General features: G+C 34.0%; 1 protein-coding gene across 3 annotated transcripts in view; it reads right to left on the bottom strand.

Moving 5' to 3' along the window:
- Positions 1 to 24,763, bottom strand: part of atrnl1a (attractin-like 1a) — a 473,626-nt gene that overhangs the window by 213,174 nt on the left and 235,689 nt on the right. For all 3 annotated transcript variants that reach the window (XM_073920776.1, XM_073920775.1, XM_073920777.1), the window contains exons 23-25: positions 24,355 to 24,449; positions 22,257 to 22,335; positions 17,860 to 18,017 (exon numbers count right to left, since the gene is read on the bottom strand). In XM_073920776.1, coding sequence (XP_073776877.1) covers positions 17,860 to 18,017; positions 22,257 to 22,335; positions 24,355 to 24,449 — 332 coding nt within the window. The remainder of the gene's footprint in view (positions 1 to 17,859; positions 18,018 to 22,256; positions 22,336 to 24,354; positions 24,450 to 24,763) is intronic.

Genomic DNA, 24,763 nt, shown 5'->3' with positions numbered 1-24,763 from the left:
CAGAATGCGATGAAAATCCTACACGACAGTAATAGTTTGATTGTGGTGTTTACATGTTTTTAATTAGAGAGCAGCATATACAGTGGATCTTTCAGTCCATAATATTGTAGTGATATTAACGAACTGTAAACTTTAGTAACTAAGAAATTATTTTGATAAGGTCTGTTTTTAAACACTAAAAGAATACTGCTGACGATACAAACTAACTTTGCCATCTTAATAAACAAACAAAGATCTCTGATCGCTTACCAAATCTGTAGAGACAAGACAATCAACAACAACTGAAGCCACGTCTTTTTCAAAAGGAGACGAGCGGCAAATCCGGATTTCACCATTTCCAGATGCGAAAAACTATCGGGTAAAAAATGTTCCTTAGACATGTATTTTTGTTGTGCGTCGCGTGCACTGTAATCCACATGTGAATCCAGCTGAGCTCTCATAGCGGGAAAATGAAAACAAAACCTTCATTGCAGCACATTATAAAAGCAACACTGACAACCTGTATCTCCAAACAATTCCTCTTCTTCCACTTGTTTTGCCAAAACAATGTGGCATATCTCTGCCATCTGAACACTGTACAGGTAACAGTCTTTGAAGCTAACATGCATATTAAGGAAGTTGCACAGCATACACAACAGAGCGCAATGATTGGTTTGAACTGAAAGTCTTTATCCTGAATTATTGCTGCACACTCAGTAATATCACAATGCACTCGAAGGTGTCCTTGAGTTGCTAGAAAGGCGCCTTTAAATAAAATGTATTATTATTATTATTATTATTATTATTATTATTATTATTATTATTATTATTATTGTTATTATTAGTTTGTTACAAGGGAATGATGGGCCAAAAGAAATTCCTGCCCCCTACGCAATAGTCTGTTTCAGTTGGAAGCACATAAACATAGTGAAATAAAAGTCTCACCAACTTCCAGTTCATGCAGGCTTTAAATATATTTTTCTTCTTCTTTAATTTCCTCTTTATTATTCTTCCCTCTTGAAAAAAATGTATGTGTCCTTTATAAATCAATGTAAATACGTTTTTGTAGTTTTTGAACAGTACTGTCACAATTTACACAAAAAAAAAAAAAAAAAAAATTAGGAAGTCCAACTGATTTTAACACTGATTACAACAAATTTTTCTTGAGCAGCAGATCATCGTGCTTTAAAGGGCCATGACACCCCCCACTTTCGGTTAAAGTCTACTTCAGAATTTTTTCAAAAGATGAATGATTAATGGGCGTGGAGCTCCGCAAGCATCGGGCAGGAGTGGGCGTGGCCAGCAGGGGAGAACGTGAGCGAATAACGAAGCTAGCTCACAAAATGAGACAAACCGTGAGGAGACGCATGAGTTTATAGTTTACAAAGTTAAAATGCAAAGAAATAAATAGTGATTTAATGCCCTGCTACATTTGTTATTCGTAATTTCATATACACATAACCACAATTTATATAATTATAAAGATAAGTGTTTTCATGTAAACCCTATAAATGAGGACTTCTCCCTCAATCCCCCATATCCAGCAGACTCAGTGGAGCAGGTCTCCTGACCTGTCTATTTTAACCATTAGCTGTGCTGGTAATCTGGAGGATTTAGGCAAACACAGCAGCACAGTGATGTGTCTGAATGTGAATGAACTGATAAAAGACGGCGTCTGCCATTCTCTAATTCTCGTGCTGCTCTCCCAACAAGAATGCTAGCAGCACACACACAGCTTTGCTGTATGATCGGCCCTGACAAGATCGCGGGGGAAAACATGCAACAAACCCCGTGGATCATGGAAACAAACGCATATGAGCCTTCATGAACGGCTAAATACTGTGTGCCCGTGCAGTGGGTCCGTGACGTGTCTCTCAGTTCGGGCTTAACTCTGGTAGGTCTGGCAGGTCTCATGAATAATTAAGCAGCCGGCTCTTCTCATAGCATAAGAAAACTCCGCTATGAATAATAATGAGAAACCGACGCGTCATCATTGCACTTGCAGTACTGCGCTACCTCTCCGATTTTGATCCCGCCCCAAAAATCATTTTAAAACCGGAAGCTGAAATTAGCTGACAAGAGCTCAAAATTATCCAGTTTTCCCAACAATTAAAGCTGACAGGTGCTAACATTGTCTTAACTGATGCTCAACACACACACATCTGTTAATATAAAAAAAAAGTTCTCCAGGGTGTCCTGAACCTTTAAAGGTCTCTGAAAAATCCTGTGACACTAATGACTGAGCAATGAATTTGAATTCATTTAAATTTGAATCTAAATTCAACAAGAAAAGTTATTTTGTAGTCAGTTTTTTTATTTATTTTATTTTTTATTTATTTTATTTTTTTATTATTTTTTATCTATCAAGTAGATAAATCTTAAGTATTCCACAAGTTTAGATGCTGTCATACCATTCCCAGGAAAATTAAATGAGTTACTGAAGCTTCATGGGTGTAGTATCTGACATCTTGAACTGAGCATGAGGATCGGCAATTCTGCAGATGGTACATTAACATATTCATGACAGAACCTAATGACTGGAGTAAGATATTAGTTGAATATTATGCACACCTACAATATTCAAATGAGCATCATATTTATAATTAGACACATACCGAGATGTTGCTCACCTATATTATCTGAGGTGGAGTAAACTAACTAATCACATAGTTGTATGACATGATGCTAAATCTCACACACCCTCATCTGGCATCAAATCATCCCAGAATGTCAGGTTTCGGTGATAAAAGGCCTTGCATTTGCATTTCATATTGTATTGACACTCCTGCTAAAACTGCAAGAAAAGGTTATTAAAGTTGCAAAAAAATAAGTATTACATTTATTGAATTGTATTAAGATAAAAATAAATAAATGTGATAATACAGCTTAAATTTATTTGTGTATGTATTTTGGTTTTTTATATGCTTGCTAGTTTGTATTTAATTATTTATTTTTATAAACATACATTTGAAGGCAAAAAATATTATTCCGATGATTTTTATTATTTTTAAATATTTGTAAATAATAACTAATGACTTTTGTCTCTGCCCAGATGACAGTACATTAAATATTTCTAGGCTTGTAGATCGCTGGGAATCATTCATTTTCACTCAGGACTACAAATCTGTCAACATATGGACTACAAAATCCTGTCACGCACCACGCACCTATTCCGGTTTTCCTGCTGATTGCTAACATACAGCTTCAGCTGTGATTTGTAGTCCTGAGTAAAAGTGAATGACTCCCAGTGATCTACAAGTCTGATTGTGACAATATTACTAGTTATTTAGCGAGATAATAATGTTATTGACATTAAAACAATAAAAAAACTGCTTTTATTATAGCCAAACAAAATAAATAAATAAATAGGTTAAAAAATAATACATAAATATATTATAGGAAATATTATAGGTTTGGTTAAACATCACTTAAAAAATAAAAATAAAAAATAAAAAAAATAAATACATTAACAATAATAATAATGTAATAAATGAGATTGATTATTATTGTTTTATTAATATTATTATTGATAATTACATTTCATACAAGCATGTTTACTAACTCAATTTATATAGTTAACTGCAATACTTTTATTTATTGTTTTATTTATGGCACTGGGTAGCACAATAGCCTCACAGCAAGAAACCCCGTCTGGGTCAGTTGGCATTTCTGTGTGGAGTTTGCATGTTCTCCCCGAGTTGGTGTGGGCTCCGGTTTCCCCCACAGTCTAAAAACATGAGGTATAGGTGAAATGGGTAAGCTAAATCGCCGAAGTCTATGTGTGTGAGGGAATGTGTATGGGTGTTTCCCAGTGTTGGGTTGCGGCTGGAAGGGCATCTGCTGCATAAAACATGTTGTGGCGCTGTGGCGACCCCAGATTAATATAGGGACTAATTGAAAAGAAAATGAATGAATGAATGAATGAAATCAGAGTTATTTCTGCCATCAGTGTTTACACCATTGACAGTTTTGTTCTTTTTTCCACCCATTCCTTCTTCACAAAAGCATTAATGCAGCACTCATTTCAAAGGTTACAATGAATGAGCAAGTGAGTGTGTGAGAAGAGACACAATGTATGAAGTAATCTCTTCTGTCATGTCCTTCTCGTATTCTGGTGCACTGAGCACTTAGCTTTACCGATCCTCTTTCACTGCCATGAAAGGCAATCTGCAGTGATAAAGCTATCAACAGATATGGCACTGCTGTGTTTCTGGCTAACCGTTTCAATTTTCCCTTTATCCAGAGAGACTCGCTCAGATGTCCGAGATGGACAGAGGCTGATGTTGACCGCAAACTGTCTGTCAGAAATGAAATTACTAAAGGCATTCTATTTAATGATGTCTACTGGACTGGGGAAAATTAGAGATGTGTGTGTACAAAATCAAATCACTTTCTATTCCTTGGTCCAGAACGGCTGTGACAAAATGACCTTACAACACGAAAATCTATCCAATCAGACTGAAGAAAAGAAAAAAAAGAGGAGTGAAAGGACAGAATATTATGAACACCTTTTTATTACTTACTCTAAATGGCTCATTCATTCATTTTCCTTCTGCTTAGTCGCTGATTTATCAGAAGTCACCCCAGCGGAATGAAACACCAACTACTCTGGCATATGATTTACGCAGCGGATGCTCTTCCAACATTGAGTTGAGAAACACCCATACTCTCTCTCACTCTCTCATATGGCCAATTTAGTTTATCCAATTCACTTTTACCACTTATACAGTGCTAACTACTGAGGGGCAAGTAACCATACTGCACATTATAAGCAGTACATGTCCCTTTTTGCAAAGTATTCTTGAATTCTACTAAAAAAGTAGTCATGGTCCACTCAGGGGTGAACCTAACCAATAAGTGAGGTAAACAACAGCTTAGGGCCTCAGATGCCAATGCCAAGATGCCTATTTTAATCATCATAAAGCTATTTTATATTTTTTCTATCATATGTTGAATCTGTCTATAAGCATTAAGATTTTAATGTCATTACTTCTTTTCTAAACTGGTGGCCATCATGAATGTTGCAATCTTCCTTCTGAACATGAAAATATTAAAATCTACGCAGCTTTTGTTTTTTATTTGTGAACTTACTGTATTTAATTTTACATTAAGAAGGTTCCAGTACGCAGTGTTACGTCCCGACCAGTCTAGGGTTGGTAGGAACAATAACAAGTGTAAAAAAAAACAAAGAGATAAACTCAAATACTCAATTTAAGGTTTTCCCCTTCTCCTGTCCCAACTCACAATAAATCACAACGCTGATCAAGTAGTAACAATATTTATTATTTCCTTAGACAACAAAGATAGAAGCATCTCTTCGGAAGGGAATCCAGGCCAAAATAATAAACAAAAAGACAGCTAACTTGCGGGGAAATAATTCTAACTTACCTGCTCAAATAAAAGTACCCCAAATAAAATTACAGCAAACTTCCCTTTCTCCCTTGCTACCACAAACCAGGAGAAAACGTTTTAAAGTAAATGGCGATTCCCAACCTACCGCTTCTGTTTCTAACCAGAAATTATATATATATAAATATTTAATCAGAAAAGCCAATAGATTCAGATTTAACAGAGAGCCGTTTTAGAAAATAATTAAATTGTCAGTAACAGAAATCAATCAATTCACACCAAGTCAACCAACAGTTTGGGGCAGGAGATAGGAGACGCTCGGAACAACAGCAGCGACGACGACGGAGATTTGCGACCTGCACCGAGCAGAAAGATCTCCCCATTGTTCCTCTCCTCCAGCTTATATACGCTCCCACACGCAACATGGCTGGACCGCAATCAAGTGCAGCTCTAGAGGGAGGGGGAGAGAGAGAGAAAGCTGCGCATGCTCCACAGCGCACAACACAACATCAGCTCCAAATGCATAAACAAAACACAAATCTGTATATATATATATATATATATATATATATATATATATTTATATATATATATATATAAAATAAACAAACAAATAATTAATACGTTCTATAACGTAACAGCAGTGAAGCAGTAGGTAGTGCTGTTGCCTTAGAGGAAGAAGGTCGCTGGTTCGAGCTTTGGCTGGGTCGGAAAAACACGTGGTACAGGTAAATTGGGTGGGCTAAATTGTCTGTAGTGTATGAGTGTAAATGAGTATGTGTGTATGTTTCTCAGAGATGGGTTGCAGCTGAAAGCGCATCCACTGCGTAAAACAGATGCTGGATAAGTTGGCAGTTCATTCCGCTGTGGCAATCCCAGATTAATAAAAGGACTAAGCCGAAAAGAAAATGAATAAATGAATGAATGAATAAATTAAGAAGGTTCCACTTAATATATTTATATTTTTAGCATGCAGTTTATCTACAAAAATCCTGAAACAAGGGAGAAAAAAAATATCTACAGTGAAAGAGAGTGTTTTGAGTTTCAGTGCAGGACCTCTTATCTGGAATTGCTTAGAGCCCACAAATCACTTAGTACGCCCCTGGGTATACCATTTACATACTTATTTTTTGTTGTTGTATTTTTGTTGTTCAGGTCAACAACATATTTTTCAATCTGGATTTAACACATCTTTTTTGACTGTGGTTTATAGAGAAATTATTTTAAATTTAAAGAAATGACTGAAACACTATTTGAGATACCATATAGCATGGTATATTTTGGCAAGTTCAGCAGCTTCTTTCAACATATAGTAATTGCATAGTAATAAACTAGAAGTAATGTGCAAGAAATAACCAATTAAAGGATTAGTTCACCCAAAAATGAATTACTCTCTCTCAAGATGTTCTAAGCTTTGTTGAGTTTTTTTTTTTTATTTTTATTTAATTTTTTTAAAAACAGTAACCATTTACACCCATAATAAAAAAAACAAATAGTTAAGTACCAAAATCTTTATAGTTTAACTTTATACTAAGATACTTAAATCAAATAGATACTGTTTTTCAAAAAAAAAATTTTTTTTTTTTTAAATATTAACTAATTGTGTGTTATTCAAAAAAATGTTTGTGAAAAGTGATTGGTGAGGATAATGACAGAATTTTCAGTTTCTTTTAATCCCTTTGTCCCTTTGTTTGTTTGTTTGTTTGTTTGTTTGTTTGTTTGTTTGTTTGTTTCCAGACAATTTTGTTGAGGCACTACAAAACTGCATTGGTCAAAACAACAAACAAAAAGTATTTGAAATATAATGCTAGCCTGGCCTATGTTTTACTGTTTCTTACAAAGATAGTTCACCAAAGTATGAAAAGAACCTAATCATGTTTTTCTCTCCCTTGTGTGGTTATTAACATTTATATGTGTCTCTCATCTTTTGAACACAGAAAAAAGATATTTTGAAGAATGCTGGTTGAAAGTGAATGGCAGCTACCATACATTTTAAAGATATCCTTGTTTACATTTAACAAAAGAAATAAAGATTTTTAACAAATAAAGGGTGAGTAAATGGTGACAGAATTGTAATTTTTGTGTAAATGATCCCTTTAAGAGAAACAATTAATGGATTAAATGATTGGTTACTAGTAGACAAGAAAAAAAAAAATTGATCAGGAGCAACACTTAAAGCTAATGAGAACTGTTCCTGATGTTAACACTGATGCAGCAAAAACACTCATGAATCAAGATTATGTAAACCCCATAGATCATCATTACAGATTCTATCATACGTTCAACTGCTGGCATAATATGTATCACTAGCCTTCTATGTCTCGAATTTGGATTGAATCAACAAACACATAAACTTCAACAAAAAAAATGCACTTAGCTAAAAATCTGTTCATGTGCATTAATAAAACCTCTTTGAAATACCTAACAAGTAAATAAATATTTTTAAAAAAGTCCAACAGTACACTCTGGATGTGGACTGAAAAATCCAGGAGCAGTGAGGTACAGAACCACAGTACCAAGCTAAATATAATTCTGTTCCACACGGATGGGCAAATCCCCTCATGTTCTGCCCCCAAACCAGCCCTGATCCCTGAGCTGAAGTCATCCGGGGAGCAACTGATGACCCTCAGGGAGTGGAAAGAGCAGGAAACTATCTTTCCCAAGCTTATGAGCACTTTCTGATTCTCCTACAGTTACTCATTAAAGAGGCTTGATTAATCTGGATTAAAACTGATAACCAGGTAATGGTAAACTAGATTTGTGATTAATAGGATACTAATAATGGCAAGCATTAAGGTAAAACGTGCAAACTGTGTTGGCAATATGCCATTAATCTCCATTTTTGTGGTTAGGCTTTCAGTTTATTGTTAATGGGGAAAAAAGCAGCTTGCGAAAATTGCAGCTTGGTTTGTGGCTGCCATGTAGTGTTGTTTTATTTTCATATCTATCTATTTTATTAATAATTGTATATTCATATTAATATTACTCAATCATCAATAATTTTTATTTATATTAATCTATTTTTGTACACCTTTTCTTAATTTCATAATTATTTTAATTACTCAATAACCAGTAGGGCTGTGATGAGATGCATACTTCACGAGACGAGACACAAGATGTGGTTGACAAGAACGAGACAAGAGGATATTCTTTATACTATTTTTTGGAATCCTCAATGATGCGGGGGAAGCAATCACGTAATGAAAAACTATTTAGGTTCTTTTAAAAAATCAACTATTTAAACGCTGCAAATATTTTGCTAACATGTGAATGGAAAATAGTGTAAATATATCATTTTAAATTTTAGCAAAATATTAGCTTAAATATGAGTAAAAGTAGATTTTTATTAAACTGAAAAAAAAAACAAAGGTGCTTATTATTTAGGTGCTTGTTTTAAATAAACTTGTAATGAATGCTATTTTAACTATATTTTAATTAAATAGGCCAATAACAGCATGCAAATCGCTTTACTGACTCAGTTGGTGCAGAGAATAGTGCCAAAGAGCGTGTGTGTATGGAATATCCCATAGCAAAATGTGGCTCAAAGTCGCAACTGTACATTTGCTGAGTGGTATGCGGCCCGCCCACGCATCTTACCTCCAATCTTAAATGCTAATGTCACCCTCAAGCTCCATCGTAACAACTCACATGACAAATTTTAACCTTGGCGCAATTTAGTCATGCGGGATCCCATAGCCCGAAATCTCATCACACCCCTAATAATCAGTTAAAATTTAAATTAAAACTAAAATATAATGGCAAACATGACTTTTGTTAGGACTTTTGTTAGGAAGAAACACAAATAATGGAAAACATAAAATTTAAAATCAAATAAACTGGAAAAATTACATAAATAAATAAATAAATAAATAAATAAATAAATAAATAAATAAATAAATAAATAAATAAATAAATAAATGTAATTAGTGAACTTAAAATTTTTGTGGTTGTCATGCAGTGTTATAAATCATTTTCTGTTATTGAAGGTAGTATAGTTTTTGTATTACATTTATTTTATTTTTATTTATTTTATTTTTAATTTAAATTATTAAACATTTAAACTATTTTAATGCTTAGATTATTTTTATCACATTTTCATACTTAAAATATTTTACTAAAAATATGAGTGTTAAATAATTACATTTCATGTAATGTTACATATACTTACATATTACATATAAATTTTATGTTATATAACAGAATATTGGTGAACTAACATATACGCAGTGTCAAATGATCCTTCAAAACCTCTTAATCAATATGCTCAAGAAACCTTTCTTATTTATTCAGTGTTGAAGACAATGCTGGCTGCTTAATATATTCATAAAATACTGTGATATTTTTCAAGATGAAAAATAGAATCTTCAAAAGAACAACGTCTATTTCCCATCAAAATCTGGTGTAACATTATACTGTCACATTATTCATCCTTGCTGAATAAAATATCATAAAATGACAACTTAAGTATTTCTGCATTGCTCATTTGATTAAGCTGGTACAGTGTGTTCAACCCTTTCAAAGTGAACACAGCATTATAAATGAAGAATCTCCGGCAGCAGAGAGAAATAGAGAGTGGAAGAGGATTGAGTGACTGTGAAGGAGATGCTGCAGACAGTGGAAAAGTGAAGACTGATGGTGATGAATGCAGAACACAACTCCAACTGTGATAGCAATCACTCGCATGTCAGCGGTTCAGTTAAGCCACAGAGCCGACAGCGACACGGCGATCTCTCACATACACTTCATCCAGAGCACATCACCTGTAGACAAGCCTCTACAGCCTTGACCTGCACTATTAACCCACATGAGGAATGAGACCACATAAAACACTCACAAACCACACGTAACCTTTGCTGACAGATATGATGGGATAGAGAGACTAGAAAATGAATTGAGGGCAAAATTATTAGTCCTCCGAATTTAATATTCTTTTCCAAATATTGCCAGAGCTATGCTTAATGGAACAGTATTTCACTGTATTTCCTACAATATATATTTAAGTCTTATTTTTTAGATTGCCTTGAATAATATCAGTTTAGATTTTTTTTTTTTTTTTTGTAATACGTTTAAGGGTATATATTATTAGCCCTCTTAAGAATTCAACCCAGACTCACTCTGAAAACATACCCCTATTTTTAACATTTCTGGAGAGCGCCAAATGCGTCCCAGGAGGTACGTTTTTTTGCAGTTTTTGTTTTTGCGAATCCACCAGAGACCGCTGTGTACGCTTTTTGAGATCTCAAATTTCTCTCGTAAGTGCCATTTGCACCTGCTGTTCTAGCGTAAATCCACTAGAGGCCACTGTGGACTGACTGACAGACTTATCAACTGACCCACCCTCCATCTTCCAAAAACCCAACAGTTTTCATAAAGAATCCAGAAAAAGAAAAGCCCTCACCTGGTTTTTACCATGTGTTCAGATTGTACCACATTCTCACCTTGTTATTTATTTGTTTATTTTTTGGACTTCTGTTTTTGTCACAGCCACTTTCTGGAACTTCACCAGACTCGAATCCTGTCACTGTGGTCAACTCCTCTCTGCGTCTCAAGTCTGCCAACATATCGGAGCTAACAGGACATACTGTACATACATAGCGATACATAGCGAGCTAACAGGACAAACTGGTAACCATCCCGTAGTGTTGTAAGATGTACTTCTGGCTACATAATTTGCAATCTCCGAAAACATATATAAGGGTATGTTTTAAGAATAAGCCTGTGTTGCAAGAATTTAATTCTGAAATTCATAGCTTCTGAAAAGTTAAGAAAACAATATTTGGTGGAATAACCCAGATTTTCAATCGCAACAAATAAAAACATCTGCGTAAACTATTAAATAAATATGGAAGAAATGTTATCAGAATATCAATGTGTGTGTGGCTTAATACAGTTGAAGTCAGAATTATTAACCCTTCATAATTATTAGCCCCCCTGTATATAGTTTTCCCCCATTTCTGTTTAACAGAAAGAAGACATTTTCAACACATTTCTACACATAATAGTTTTAATAACTTATAGGGTATTTGCAGACGTATGCAGAAGGACTTTTTCAGTAATTTGGGTCAAACACTTCTGGTGAACTATATGCTGTTACAAAATCAGCATCTGTTTTCTTTAAAAACTAACAATCTTCACTGTCTGATTGATATACGATATAAAGTCGATTTCAGAATGTACAAAAAGCACTGCAATAAATTACATTTTCCACACCAGACTGAAAAAAAATATGCATACAACCTATATGTGTTGAATTTAAACAAACTTTAAAATTTGTTATGTTTAACTTAATTTGTTTGTTTAAATTCAGCCCGAGAGCGCAAGCCTGAAAGTGCAAGTGCAAATCTCCAGCCAGACCCTTCTCCAACAAGCAGTGTCAGCTGGGTGTCAGCTGTGATGGGACAGTGAAAATGGCAGGTAAAGTAAAAATCTGACTGGATCAATAGTAAAAAAATCTTAAGGCATGAGGTCAACTCTGACAAATGAAGAAATTAAGATGTTTAAACTTAAACTGTTCAGTCCTTAATGTTGTGGTAAAATTTCTGCATTGTAATAAACATTGTATATTTTTTTTAAAACCAAGTATCTTTTTTGTATTTTTTTTAAAGTATCATAGAAAAAAAAGAGAAATACCAGTATCATGATAACACTATAAACAAAAGCTGAAAGATGTTGAACTCTAGCTGAGAAAAAAAAAAAAGAAAAAAAACAGTTTAATCTCTTTCTCCAGTCGATAAAGGAGTCATTTAAAAGGAAGATGAAACTTCCCTTACTCTGGCTGGCAGAGGGAAATATTATTTTCTCTTTATGCACCAAATAGGCCAATAAATCGGAGGGATGGATGATTTTATTTTGAAAGCAGCTTGACTGGATGTCCATCAGCCGTGATGAAGGTCAGAGTGGGTTCTTCTCCGGTTACTCAGATCAGTCTATAGATGACTGTGGTCCTGATGAGGACAATTAAGGGCTCGTGTTACACTCTCATCTATATGTGGCTATGGTAAAACTGCATTAATGGGAATGATTCACAGCCACAATCAATAGAGAGCTGATACTAACAGACCACGGTGAAGTTGCACTTTCTCATAGGGCACAGCATGGTCTGACTGAGGGGTTGCTGGGAAGACTGATGACTGCGATGGTTTACTCACTGACTCATTATAAGCAGCACCACCTGTTCTGGACCTCCACGGATATTGCGGAACGCGAAGGGGAAAGATAAAGCAGAATTTGTACCAGTGGCGGGGGCATTTGAGTAGATCTTGGAGTGAGTAGATCTTGGAGTAAAAGGGCTCAGTAACTACTCTAATTCAGGCCTACACTATTTGGGTAAAGGTGGAAAAAGGACAAAAAATAAATAAATAAAAAAAAGAGCAGGAAATATATGCCTCTAAATGTCTGTGATGAATAAGATAATTTCTATTTCAAAGCATCTAAAAAAAACATAAATTAACAAATAAGGTGCCATGTTTTGAGACATGTTTAAAGAAAAGTGTTAAAAAATACAGGTTTGAAATTAAGAAGAAATGTTATAATAACTTCAAACACTGTGTGTCTATATAGGTAAAGACAGAATACTATTCATACTGAAACTGTTTAACAGTAAAAAAATTTATTTCAACACTTTTTAGAAAATATTTTAATATTTAATAATATAAATGTAACTAATCATAACTAATTTAAAACTAATTCCAGCCAAAAGAAAAGAAATAACACTTCAGAATAATAAAAAAAAGATATACATAATAGAACTTTTCTTGATCTATTTCACCACTTAAAAAAAAAAAAAAAAAAAATCAAAGGAGGGTTAAAAATTTTGCCTTAAACTGTCTGATTTTTAAATAATTGTGTTACTAGAGACTGTAGAATGACTGCTTATACTGCTGAAAAAATCAGCTCTGTCATCACAGCATCACCTTTTGGACTATTATGAACTCAGAATGATGGAATGACTCTCTAACAAGAGACTACATGTGCTGCTGAAGATTGCAGACACAGTTGAGAGGTTTGCGGTGACTATGGGCAATATTTTGTGTTGTTTATGAAACTAAATAAGGACTAAATATCTGCTGTGTGTAGTTCTTCTGTAGTTCCTATTATATCGGAGACTGTAAGGGTCTGTATGTGCTCATATATGTTGCATTTCTATATATTTTTTTATAATTGCAGACGCTGCAGTAGGCTATTTTGCACTGCATTTGCAGTTATAATCAACTTATTTTCATAGAAAGTTAGTAATAAACATTTATACAAAAGTATTCATGTGTATAAAGTGTCTGTTGTGTTAGAAGTGCTTTTCATATGATAAGAGACCCGTACAGCTTTACTTTAGACATTTTCTCGAGAGAAAATGACATCGATGCATACTGACCCGAACTGTGCCGTACTGTACCAGTCAGTGGAAACAAGACATATAGGAACTAAGCCGGAAAGAAAGAAAGAAATTAGCCATAGTGTATGTTTGTGAATGTAAGAGTGTATGGGTCTTTCCCAGTACTGGGTTGCAACTGGAAGGTCATCAGCTGTGTAAAACATATGCTGGATAATTTGCCAGTTCAATCCTCTGTGGCGACCTCTAATGGATAAAAGAACAATCATGGATAAAAGAATGAATAAATAATAGTTCAAGATTTTACTGTTTTGAAAAATGTACAAATAATTATAGCCTACTGAGCATAAGAGTCATCATAAAATAATTAAAAGACTCTTCGTAAAAGTCTTTTTATTAATAATTAACTTTTAAGAAGATTGGTAGTGCCTTTTCAACTACTAAAATTGTCTAATATTATCAATGTACTGTAGGATTTATGTGAAAGGCCACCATAAGCACAAATAACAATAACAAATACCCTGAAAAATATAATAGCTTACCAGCTAAAACACATTTCTCGGGATTACCTAATAGAGAATGACATAAACACTGAAAAGCACAAGTATTTAAAAATAGTTCAGCTCATAGATGAGAATACTGAGAGAATGAAGATATCTTTTGCGGTTTGTCGGCGCTTTTCTAATGCACTCTAAAATAACTGATGAGCACAAAGACTCACGGATCATTAAACATATTATTTTCCATAACACACTTTTTAATGGTTTACGCTCGCCACACTATTTGGATATGAGGGCTTAGAAAGCCTGACTTAAAATCAAAAACAAATTTTATGCGTAATATTTACAGTAATTTGTAGTTGGGGTGATGAAAGTATTGATGATCATGATTCTGTTTTGATCAAAGCCAGTAAGCCACACAACGTGAAAAAAAAATAATAATAATAATTTTACTTTATCATTCATTATATATGATGCATTAAATAAAAAGCTCATCAGTTTAGTGTAAAACAGGATATCAAGTATAAAATCTAAGAAAAGTACTCTAATAATAAGAGATGGAGCTGAAACTAAACTTTGTACTTTTTAAATTCAAACAAGTACATACACAATGGCTTATAAGCATATCACACAAGTCACTGTGTATATATTAAGACTGAATGAATGAATGAATGAATGAATATAGCATATGCAAAATATTGTATACTGTAAGCAGGGTTGGGGGTAATGCATGATAAGTAACGCGTGTTACGTAATAATATTACTTTTCCAAATTAGAGGTAATAAAATGCATTACTTTTAAAAATAAGTATAATTTTTTAGTTACTTTTCAAAAAAATTACAAAATTTACAAAATGTATTAAAAAATTAGGTCTGATTTAATCACACACTCAATGAGAAAGAGTGCCGTGAAAAAACAGGCATCTCTTTTTCTCTCATCATCATTATCAGGTCTCTTTTTTTCACAGCAGATGAGTCAGTGTACTGTTCCACTAACTGAATCTACTAACTAAGGCCCCTATCATTCACCCAGCGTGGTGTAATTGTTTTTTGCTAGTTTCAGCTTGATGCAAGTGTCGTTTTGACGTTTTGCACCATGCTGTTTAAATAGTATATGCATTTGCGCTCATACTGTATGTGCGCCCATAGGCATTCTAGTCTCAATAAGGAGGTGTGTTAAGGTGCATTGCTGGCAAGTTGCTATTTTGAGGAACGAAAATAGACTGCTCAATAGACCAGCTGAGAGAAGACTAAAGTCCACTGCAGAGCGGGTTAGTTGTGCGCCTCGCTTAAACATTGCTTAATGCACACAGTATGTAGAGCAATACGCAAATATCTTTACAAATGAAAAAGAATTAAAGGAATAAAATATTACAAAATATTCATTCCGCTGTGATGACCTCAGATTATTAAAGGGACTAAGCTGAAAAGAAAATGAATGAATAAAAAACAAGCTTAGATTTGTTCACCTGTCAGGTTTTGGGTATAACTCAGTTTTTCGACCACACTTTGTTATTATTTTTATTTATTTATTTGCTGGAAATTAAAACTGAATTTAGAAATAGTTTTGAAACAAATATTTGAGCTTAATTAACTAAATTATTTATGTAGGCTAATGGATGTTTGTGCATACAACACGTTTCCTTATCTATGGCTCATCTGTCATTCTCACACTCCAGATGACCTGTTTAACTGTTTTCTCGCAAGTGAAGCTCTGTTCTGAAGATGCAAACCTTTCATGACAATCCAGTTAAAACAAATGATTCATTCACAAATCGCCCATCATCACTACAGACAGAAACAATGGCAGCTATGATCGACATCAGTTCACTTCCTCCAGGTAAAATAATTAGTTTGACTAAACCTAAAAAAAAAGGTTATTGATTTTATTGTTGAGGAGGTGCAGCCACTGTCTAACATTACTGTAGAAGCGAATACTTTTTGTAATATAGTAGGAATTTTTTTTCTCTTTTGGGAAACAATTTACACATTTGTTAAGACCACATGTAGCAATTTTTTCAATGTATAAAGCTCAAGGAATTATTTTGATTTGGGGATTTAATATTTTTTTATCATCTTCCTATTCATTTTGTTATCAAACATTTTAAAGGTTTAAAAAAATCTGTATTTGCCTAAATAAATTATTGTGTTAGTACTCTTAGGCTTTATTGCAGTCTTTACCTCAATGGACAGTGAATTTACTTAAATAATAACACTAAAAATTCAAAAGAAGCAAACACATTACTTTACATACTGTCATTAATCTGTATATATAGTGTGTACTGTAAATCTGGGCTCAGAAGGTTCTCAAAACATATTTTTATCCTACCTTTTTTAAAGGAAAATGAAGGTGTAGGTTCTATAGATGGCTGTTAAATGCAGAGCTTCTCCATAAAAAGGTAAAAAAACACCTGCAAGTTCTGAGGTTAACCTCAAGCAGATAAGGAAAAGTAATGCAAAAGTAACTAAAAGGTAATATAACGCATAATTTTTTAATAAAAAGTAACCAAGTTATTGCAGTTAGTTACTTTTTAGGGGGAGTAGCTCAATATTGTAATGCACTACTTTCAAAAAGTCCAAAAAAATCCTGACTAAAGCAGTTTTGTTTGTATAGCTTAAATCAACTTAGTGTTAGAATTCTGTTTCTCCCTGTCATGTTACATGTGCTATCTTTTGTTGTATCATGTGATTCCTTTGTTCTGTTTTCCCGCCTTCATTAGTATTTATTGGTTTCAGCTGTGCTTACTCAGCTGTTTGTCATTAGTAATTCATGTCTTGTATATTTATACTCCTAAGTTTTATTCCTACAGACATTGAAGTGAGTGTGAATAAATACAAATATTTTTTTGATAATCCCTGTGTGTTTGTGGAGAGTGTGAACTGAAAAACATGTAAAATGCAGCTTAAATGAATTAAAGTGAAGTTTAAGGAAATTCAGACTAACTTTTAAATATTAAAGATAATATAGTTAAACACGCTTGTTTGACTTTCTTTGGCAACTAAAGTGATGTTAGAAAAAGTTTTATATTTATTAATATATAAAGTGGTTGACTGTAAAAGCACAATCTACAATTACTTAAAGCCACAGGTCAGATTTTCTGCCACAGAATTAGTCTAATTCTGAAAACCACCATTATTTTTGCTAATAGTCAGTAACTTGTAAGTTTCGCTTAGTTTTTTTTTTTCCATTTCTTGTGTTGTTTATTTATATATATATATATATATATATATATATATATATATATATATATATATATATATATATATATATATATGTATATATGTATATATATATGTATATGTATATATATGTATATGTATATATATGTATATGTATATATATGTATATATATATATATATATATATATATATATATATATATATATATATATATATATATATATATATATATATATATACATGTATATGTATATATATGTATATGTATATATATGTGTATATATATATATATATATATATATATATATATATATATATATATATATATATATATATATATATATATATATATATATATATATATATATATATAATATTATTATTATTATTATTATTATTATTATTTATTTATTTATTTTTTACTGTTTTAGTTTTAATCTTATTAACAACAATGCAACCTTGAAACATAAGGAGTTTTAGACTGATTATATGAAACATACTCCAAAGGTAGCAGTTGATCTTACCTGTATTTTGACTGGCCATGAGAAGTTGCTGACATACACATGAAAAGTGATATTGGGATTTGCCAGAAAGGAGAAGGTCTCGCAGGAGAAACTGTCTCTGTACTCTTTGATGTTAGTCTTGGACACTATAGGGAATTCCTCCCCGGAGATCGTACCTGCTGCAGGGACAAAAAAAACACAATGTCAGCCAACAACAATGCTAGCATACAAAACACTCTGCAAGATTAAATATGGCCTATTATTCTGATCGACCCTTCAACTTTACAACATCTGATGCAGATCTATATTATTATTGTAAAGAGCTGTGCTTGAATGCCATGACCAATAGGGAATGTGTCACAAATAAAATATTTAAAAAGTCTTCTATAGTGAGGGTTTAAATAGATTCAAGAGTTAAACAAGTAGTTTATCAAAAATCTAATAAAATCAGTCATTATGCATCGATGGTGATGTTCACATGACGCATGAACTTTTGATTTTGAACCAAAAAAGAAAACCAAAATGAGGTAAATTTCCAAATCATTTACAGCTACTATGGCAATCCAAGATGCATTTTTCTTTTTCAGTAGAAAAAAGACAAAACCTTTGCCTATGGTGGTTGAAGTCAATGGTTAAGCTGCATAGACTGTTGCGTGCCCATTTAGGACTATTTGGCGAAGCTGTGGATATATGTTTTAAGTAACGTTCAGTTTCTTGTGACCGATAGTTTTGTTTCATAAAACCTTAATGTATCATCAGGATCCATGAGTATTAAAAGTTGTTTTGTAATAGAAAAGCATAGAGTTATATTCAAATTGACCCCTGGTACTCGTTTAGGGTTGTTTATTGGTCTCTAAAGACAACAGGCAACAAAACAACTTTTTAGCATTCATTTGTTTACTTTTCAGCTTAGTATTTTAATAATCAGGGGTCTCCACAGCGGAATTAACTGCCAACTTTCGTTCATTCATTCTTTTTCGTTTTGGCTTAACCCCTTTTATAATCAGGGGTCGTCACAGTGGAATGAACTGCCAACTTATCCAGCATATGTTTTACACAGTGGATGCACTTCCAGCTCCAACCCAATCCTGGGAAACACCTATATACAGACTATTTTTTTTTATTATTTTTAATATCAACAGTACAACGTATGAAATAATTATACTCATTAAAAAAACACTATTTGTTAAAAAAACTCCTGAAAACTCCTGAAAACAGTGTGCCTGTGATGTTGTAACTGATTAAAAATGCACAAGACATTTACATTGAAGCATTTAGCAGACACTTGTTTTATCCAAATCGACCCACTGTATGAACACAAACCCGCAGCAGTGGGTTGCTCTGGGAGCAGTTAGGCATTTGGTGCCTTGCTCAAGGAAATCCCCTCAGCTTTGGTAGTGAGGGTGGTGTGAGTGCTGGTTATTCACTCCCCCAGTTAAACCCTGCCGTGCCAGGATTTGAATCTGTGAACTTTGTAACCATTAGGTTTGGCTGTCACAGCCAAACCTGAGCTGCTGTTATATGACGTGTTTTTTAAACAAATGTGCAGAACCACTTTTTTTTGCTTTGTTGGAGGTGTGCCACTTCATTTCTGAAAAGTCCATGAATATGCCTTTTTTATATTAAAATAAAATTAAGATAGCATTTCAGCTTTTTTATATCTAGTAGCGATGCACGATTAATCAAAGAAAGATCATGATCTAGATATCATCCCCCGCATGATCTTTATTCAGAATTTCTAAGATTCAGCCAATTATAATCAGGTCAGGTGGCGAGGTGGCGCAGTAGGTAGCGCTGTCACCTCACAGCAAGAAGGTTGCTGGTTCGAGCCTTTTCTAGGTCAGTTAGCATCTCTGGTTTCCCCCCAGTCCAAAGACATGTAGTACAGGTGAATTGGGTGGGCTAAATTGTCCATAGTGTATGAGTGTGAATGAGTTTGTATGGATGTTTCCCAGAGATGGATTGCAGCTGGATGGGCATCTGCTGCGTAAAACATGTGCTGGATAAGTTGGCAGTTCATTCCGCTGTGGCGACCCCTGATTAATAAAGGGACTAAGCCAAAAAGAAAATGAATAAATTAATAATAAAGTCAAAAGAGAAGCATAAAGGCGGTCACACAAGTCTTGACGTTGTTTTATATGCGTTGCTCAGGACAATAAATAGTGTTGAAAGAGACATCTACTGTTTTAATAAGATATTTTTCACTCAAAAATACAATTCTTTTATTCATATAATCATTTATTCGCAAACATGAAATCACACATGAGCTGACCGTGAGCTGTGTGTTTTTCCACAGAGAGCATGTTTGTGAATGAGGTCTACTTTAACAGACAGAACCTGCATAGGCTGTGAATAACATATAAGAAACTTGTAAATAACATTCAGTTTGTCGAACAGAGTGATTTCTTGGGACCCATGATATGATTTGCATGTTTGTTTGGTTTTTTTTTGTTTTTTTGCTCGGAATGACGACAGTCATGACATGAACCGTACTCGACAGTAAAAGTAAAACCGAAAGTGTGCACATCATTTAAATGATTATATTGCATTTTAGAGTTATAATTACAACAATCATTGGATTTTTTTTCTTTTATAGTGAACACAAAGTGTTGTGGGTAAGAATAAATGTTTAACAGTGTCACTATAACATCTCTAGCCTATATAATGTTGAATATAATGCAGGAGGGAATCTGATAATGGCAAATGTCTGATTTTACCAAGAGAAAATTGGTCTAAATAATGTCACATGACAGATTGTAAGCATATGTCTCAAACATAATAATTTAACTTAGTATTATTATTATTCAAGTTATAAAGAGTATTCTGATATTCATCACTTTACTGTGCATTACCGACCAGGACAAATTTAAAGTCTATTCAAGTCCACAATTCCAAGTTCATCCAAAATGTATCATTTTAACCAACAGTAGACCTACACATACTGTAGGTCTAATATATTATTGTTTATCTTATGTTTGAGAAATAACAATACTAATAGCCTGCTCATATTAACCTTTATTTTTCATCTACAATCATAAGAAAACCATGATCTTTATTCTAAGCAAAAAAAAAAATTAATAAAAATCATGATTCTCATTTTAGCCAGAATCGTGCAGCCCAAATATCTAGTGTTGAACGCAGTACAAAGTCTTATGCCATTTGAACAATGAGAATTTGTCTATGTTAGCAAATGTTATTTGCAGGTCAAAAAGACGCCAGGGACAAAAAGTTAAAACATTTCAACTATGCACAAAATATCATGACTAGAAAAATAAAGCTACATTTCCACATAACAGTTAAATATTAAATTAACTTTAGAAGATGATTTCTTGTTTTGATGCACATACATATTTAACTTAATAACTTGTGAACTTTTTTCTGTGAATCGCAGCACAAATACAACCTCACGAATGAAGAGATGTGTACCAATGTACCGACTATCACAAATGAAGAGATGTGTACCAATGTACCGACTATCACAACACAGACTTACAGAACCCATGAAAAAAATATGGCACATGACACCATTCAGCACGATTTTTCAACCCTTTATAAAAGTTTAATGCTGCTTGCAATTCAGAGCCATCAAATACTCGCATATGAGCAAGACCATTTTTTGAATTCTCTTTTTGTGTTGCAAAAAACATGAGTAAGACCACAGGGCATTAGAACAACACCATGGTGAGTAAATAAGCTTTTTTTGCTAGTCTTTTTTTGCTAGTTTTTAGCTCTTTTTGAAGTTGCGACCAAATGTAACATTACAAAAAATTAGCAGACCAAACTGAAGAAACTTTTAAGATTGCAGAAATAATTTTTTTATGCAAGTAACAAATCGTAATTTAAGTGATTTACAAGTTTGAGAAATCATTTTTACAACGTACATGCTCTATCATAATACAGTAAATCTCCAACCGCAAATGAACATGAACGTCAGTCAGTCTACACTAATGTATCCCTGATGACCCATAAAGTGACTGTTCCATTAAGATTACTTTTACTTATCAGCAATTTATCACAATGCAAAATGTGAATTTCCATTAACCGTTTTTTTTAGCTCAGTCTTCAATATTACTTTAAATGTGCTCTCATGACAATGACTGTTACATTCGAGCACTATATCTGAATTACTGCAGTGACCACAGGGAGTCTGCTTTATCTGTGTCTATAGGGCAATCTATAACACTTCTCCGCATATCTGCTTGTCCTACAGCTTTATTCAAACAGCAACTAAATGAAAACTAGTCCGCTTAGGCATTTGCCTGTGCAAGAGCAGTGTCTGTGTATCTTAATTGAAATCAAAAAGCATTTTATGAATGCCCTGACAAATGGCTTCACACAGCAGGCCTATATAGCTCAAACTATTTTACAAAGTCATTCTTTCTTTTGGGATTTCATTATTTTAACATGAAATACTTTACCTGTTGAACCGATGGACCATGTAATGTTGAGGTTGAAATTGTTAGATGCATTTATTGACATATCGAGGTTCTTATTGGTCTGGAAGACAAACAACATAAACAAAAGATATGTTACAACTGTAATACAGAATAAACTGTATTTTTACCATAATTACAAAAATGTGGATAACATCCATACATCCATCCGTCTGTTCATCCATCCATCCACCATCCATCAGTCCAGTCATCCATCCATCTGTGCATCAGTCCAACTGTCCAATCATCAATGTGTCTGTCTGTCTGTCTGTCCATACATTCATCCATTCATCAGTCCATTTGTGCATCAGTCATCCATCCATACATACATGCATGCATCAATCCATCCTTCTGTCCATCCATTCATCCATCCATTATCCTATCTATGTATTAGTCCTTTCATCCATCCAGCTGTGCATCAGTCCATCTATCCATCAATGCATCTGTCTGTCCATCCATCCATCCATCCATCCATCCATCTATCCATATCTCCCTGTCTGTCTGTATGTCTGTCTGTCTGTCTGTCTGTCTGTCTGTCTGTCTGTCTGTCTGTCTGTCTGTCTGTCTGTCTATCTATCTATCTATCTATCTATCTATCTATCTATCTATCTATCTATCTATCATCAATCCACCTGTGCATCAATCCATCCATCCATCTGTCTGTCTATCCATCATCCATTAATCCATATGTGCATCTGTCCATCCATCCATCCATCCATCCATCCATCCATCCATCCATCCATCCATCCATCCATCCATCCATCCATCCATCCATCCATCCCTCCCTCCCTCCCTCAATCCATCCACCCATCCATGCATGAGTCATTTCATTCATTCATCTGTTCATCAGTCCATTCATCCAACAATTCGCTCATCCACCCGTCTGTTCACCCATCCACCCATCCAACTCACTGTCATCTATCTATCTATCTATCTATCTATCTATCTATCTATCTATCTATCTATCTATCTATCTATCTATCTATCTATCTATCTATCTATCTATCTATCTATCTATCTATCTATCTATCTATCTATCTATCTATCTATCTATCTGTCTGTCTGTCTATCTGTCCGTCCGTCCGTCTATCATCTATCTATCTATCTATCTGTCTGTCCGTCCATCCGGCCGTCCCTCCGTCCATCCATTTATCCATCCATCCATCCATCCATCCATCCATCCATCCATCCATCCATCTATCTATCTATCTATCTATCTATCTATCTATCTATCTATCTATCTATCTATCTATCTATCTATCTATCTATCTATCTATCTATCTATCTATCTATCTATCTATCTATCTATCTATCTAATTATCTATCTATTTATCTATCTATCTGTGCATCAGTCCAGCCATCCATATGTTTGTCTGTCTGTTCATCCGTCATTCATTAATTAATCTGCGCATCAGTCCATCCATCCATCCATCCGTCCGTCAGTTTGTCTATCCATCTGTCCATCCATCTGTGCATCAATCCATCCATCCATCTATCTGTCTGTCTGTCCATCCCGTCATCCATCAGTCCATCTGTGTATCAGTCCAACTGCCCATATATCTATCTGTCTATCCATCCATCATCCATTAATCCATATTTGCATCCGTCCATCCACCCATTCCATTCTGTCCATTCATTCATCCATACATCAGTCCATCTGTGCATCAGTCCATTCATCCATCCATCTGTGCATTAGTCCAACCATTCAACAATCTGTCTTTCCAACCATCCATCCATCCATTCATCCATCATCCGTCCATCTGTGCATCAGTCCATCAATACATACATCCATCAATCTGTATGTCCATTCATCCGACGTCAATTTTGATTACAAGCTTAACACATTTTAGTTTCCTAATTAAAAGGTAAAGTGCAGTAACTATCAAATGAATGGCTGTAATTATGTTGTCACATATTACTTTAGCATCCATTGTGCTCAAAAAAAAAAAAAAAAAACATCTTGTCATTGTGTCTTTTTAGGACACAAATGCTGTTGTTACAAAGATGTTATTTGGAGTACACTTCAAAATAAAATACAAATAGTTAAAAAGCTTGTTTCTTAATTCTCTGTAAAGGCACTGACCTCTTCTGGATTTGCCATGAAGTTAATACCAGTGTAGTGCTGATCGTCTTCCTGAAGCAGACTGAAGGTGAACTGGTAGTCTATCAGTAGATTATCTAGTGAAGTGAAAGGAAAAACACAGATTTTAAAAAGTATTTAGAATTTGTAAGTCAAACAATTTCAGCATAAACATCTTGAGTTTAGCTAACATGTTAAGGTGACTGCTTGGAACAAGTCTTCATGTTCACATCTTGCTTAAATCAAAATATCATGGCAATCACAGCTTTCCCTCAAAGTCAAACACAAAGTCTGGTTTAGAGAGAAGCATTTGATATGATATGAAGGACTTTTTGACAGCTCACATCTGCACGAGCAACTAAAGGTCACCTTGTCCAATTCAATTGTGAAGACGGCATATGATTAAATAGCA

Source organism: Danio rerio, chromosome 13 (assembly GCF_049306965.1).
Source record: "Danio rerio strain Tuebingen ecotype United States chromosome 13, GRCz12tu, whole genome shotgun sequence".
Classification (NCBI taxonomy): Eukaryota; Metazoa; Chordata; class Actinopteri; order Cypriniformes; family Danionidae; genus Danio; species Danio rerio.
This window is presented reverse-complemented; position numbering and strand designations above follow the sequence as displayed.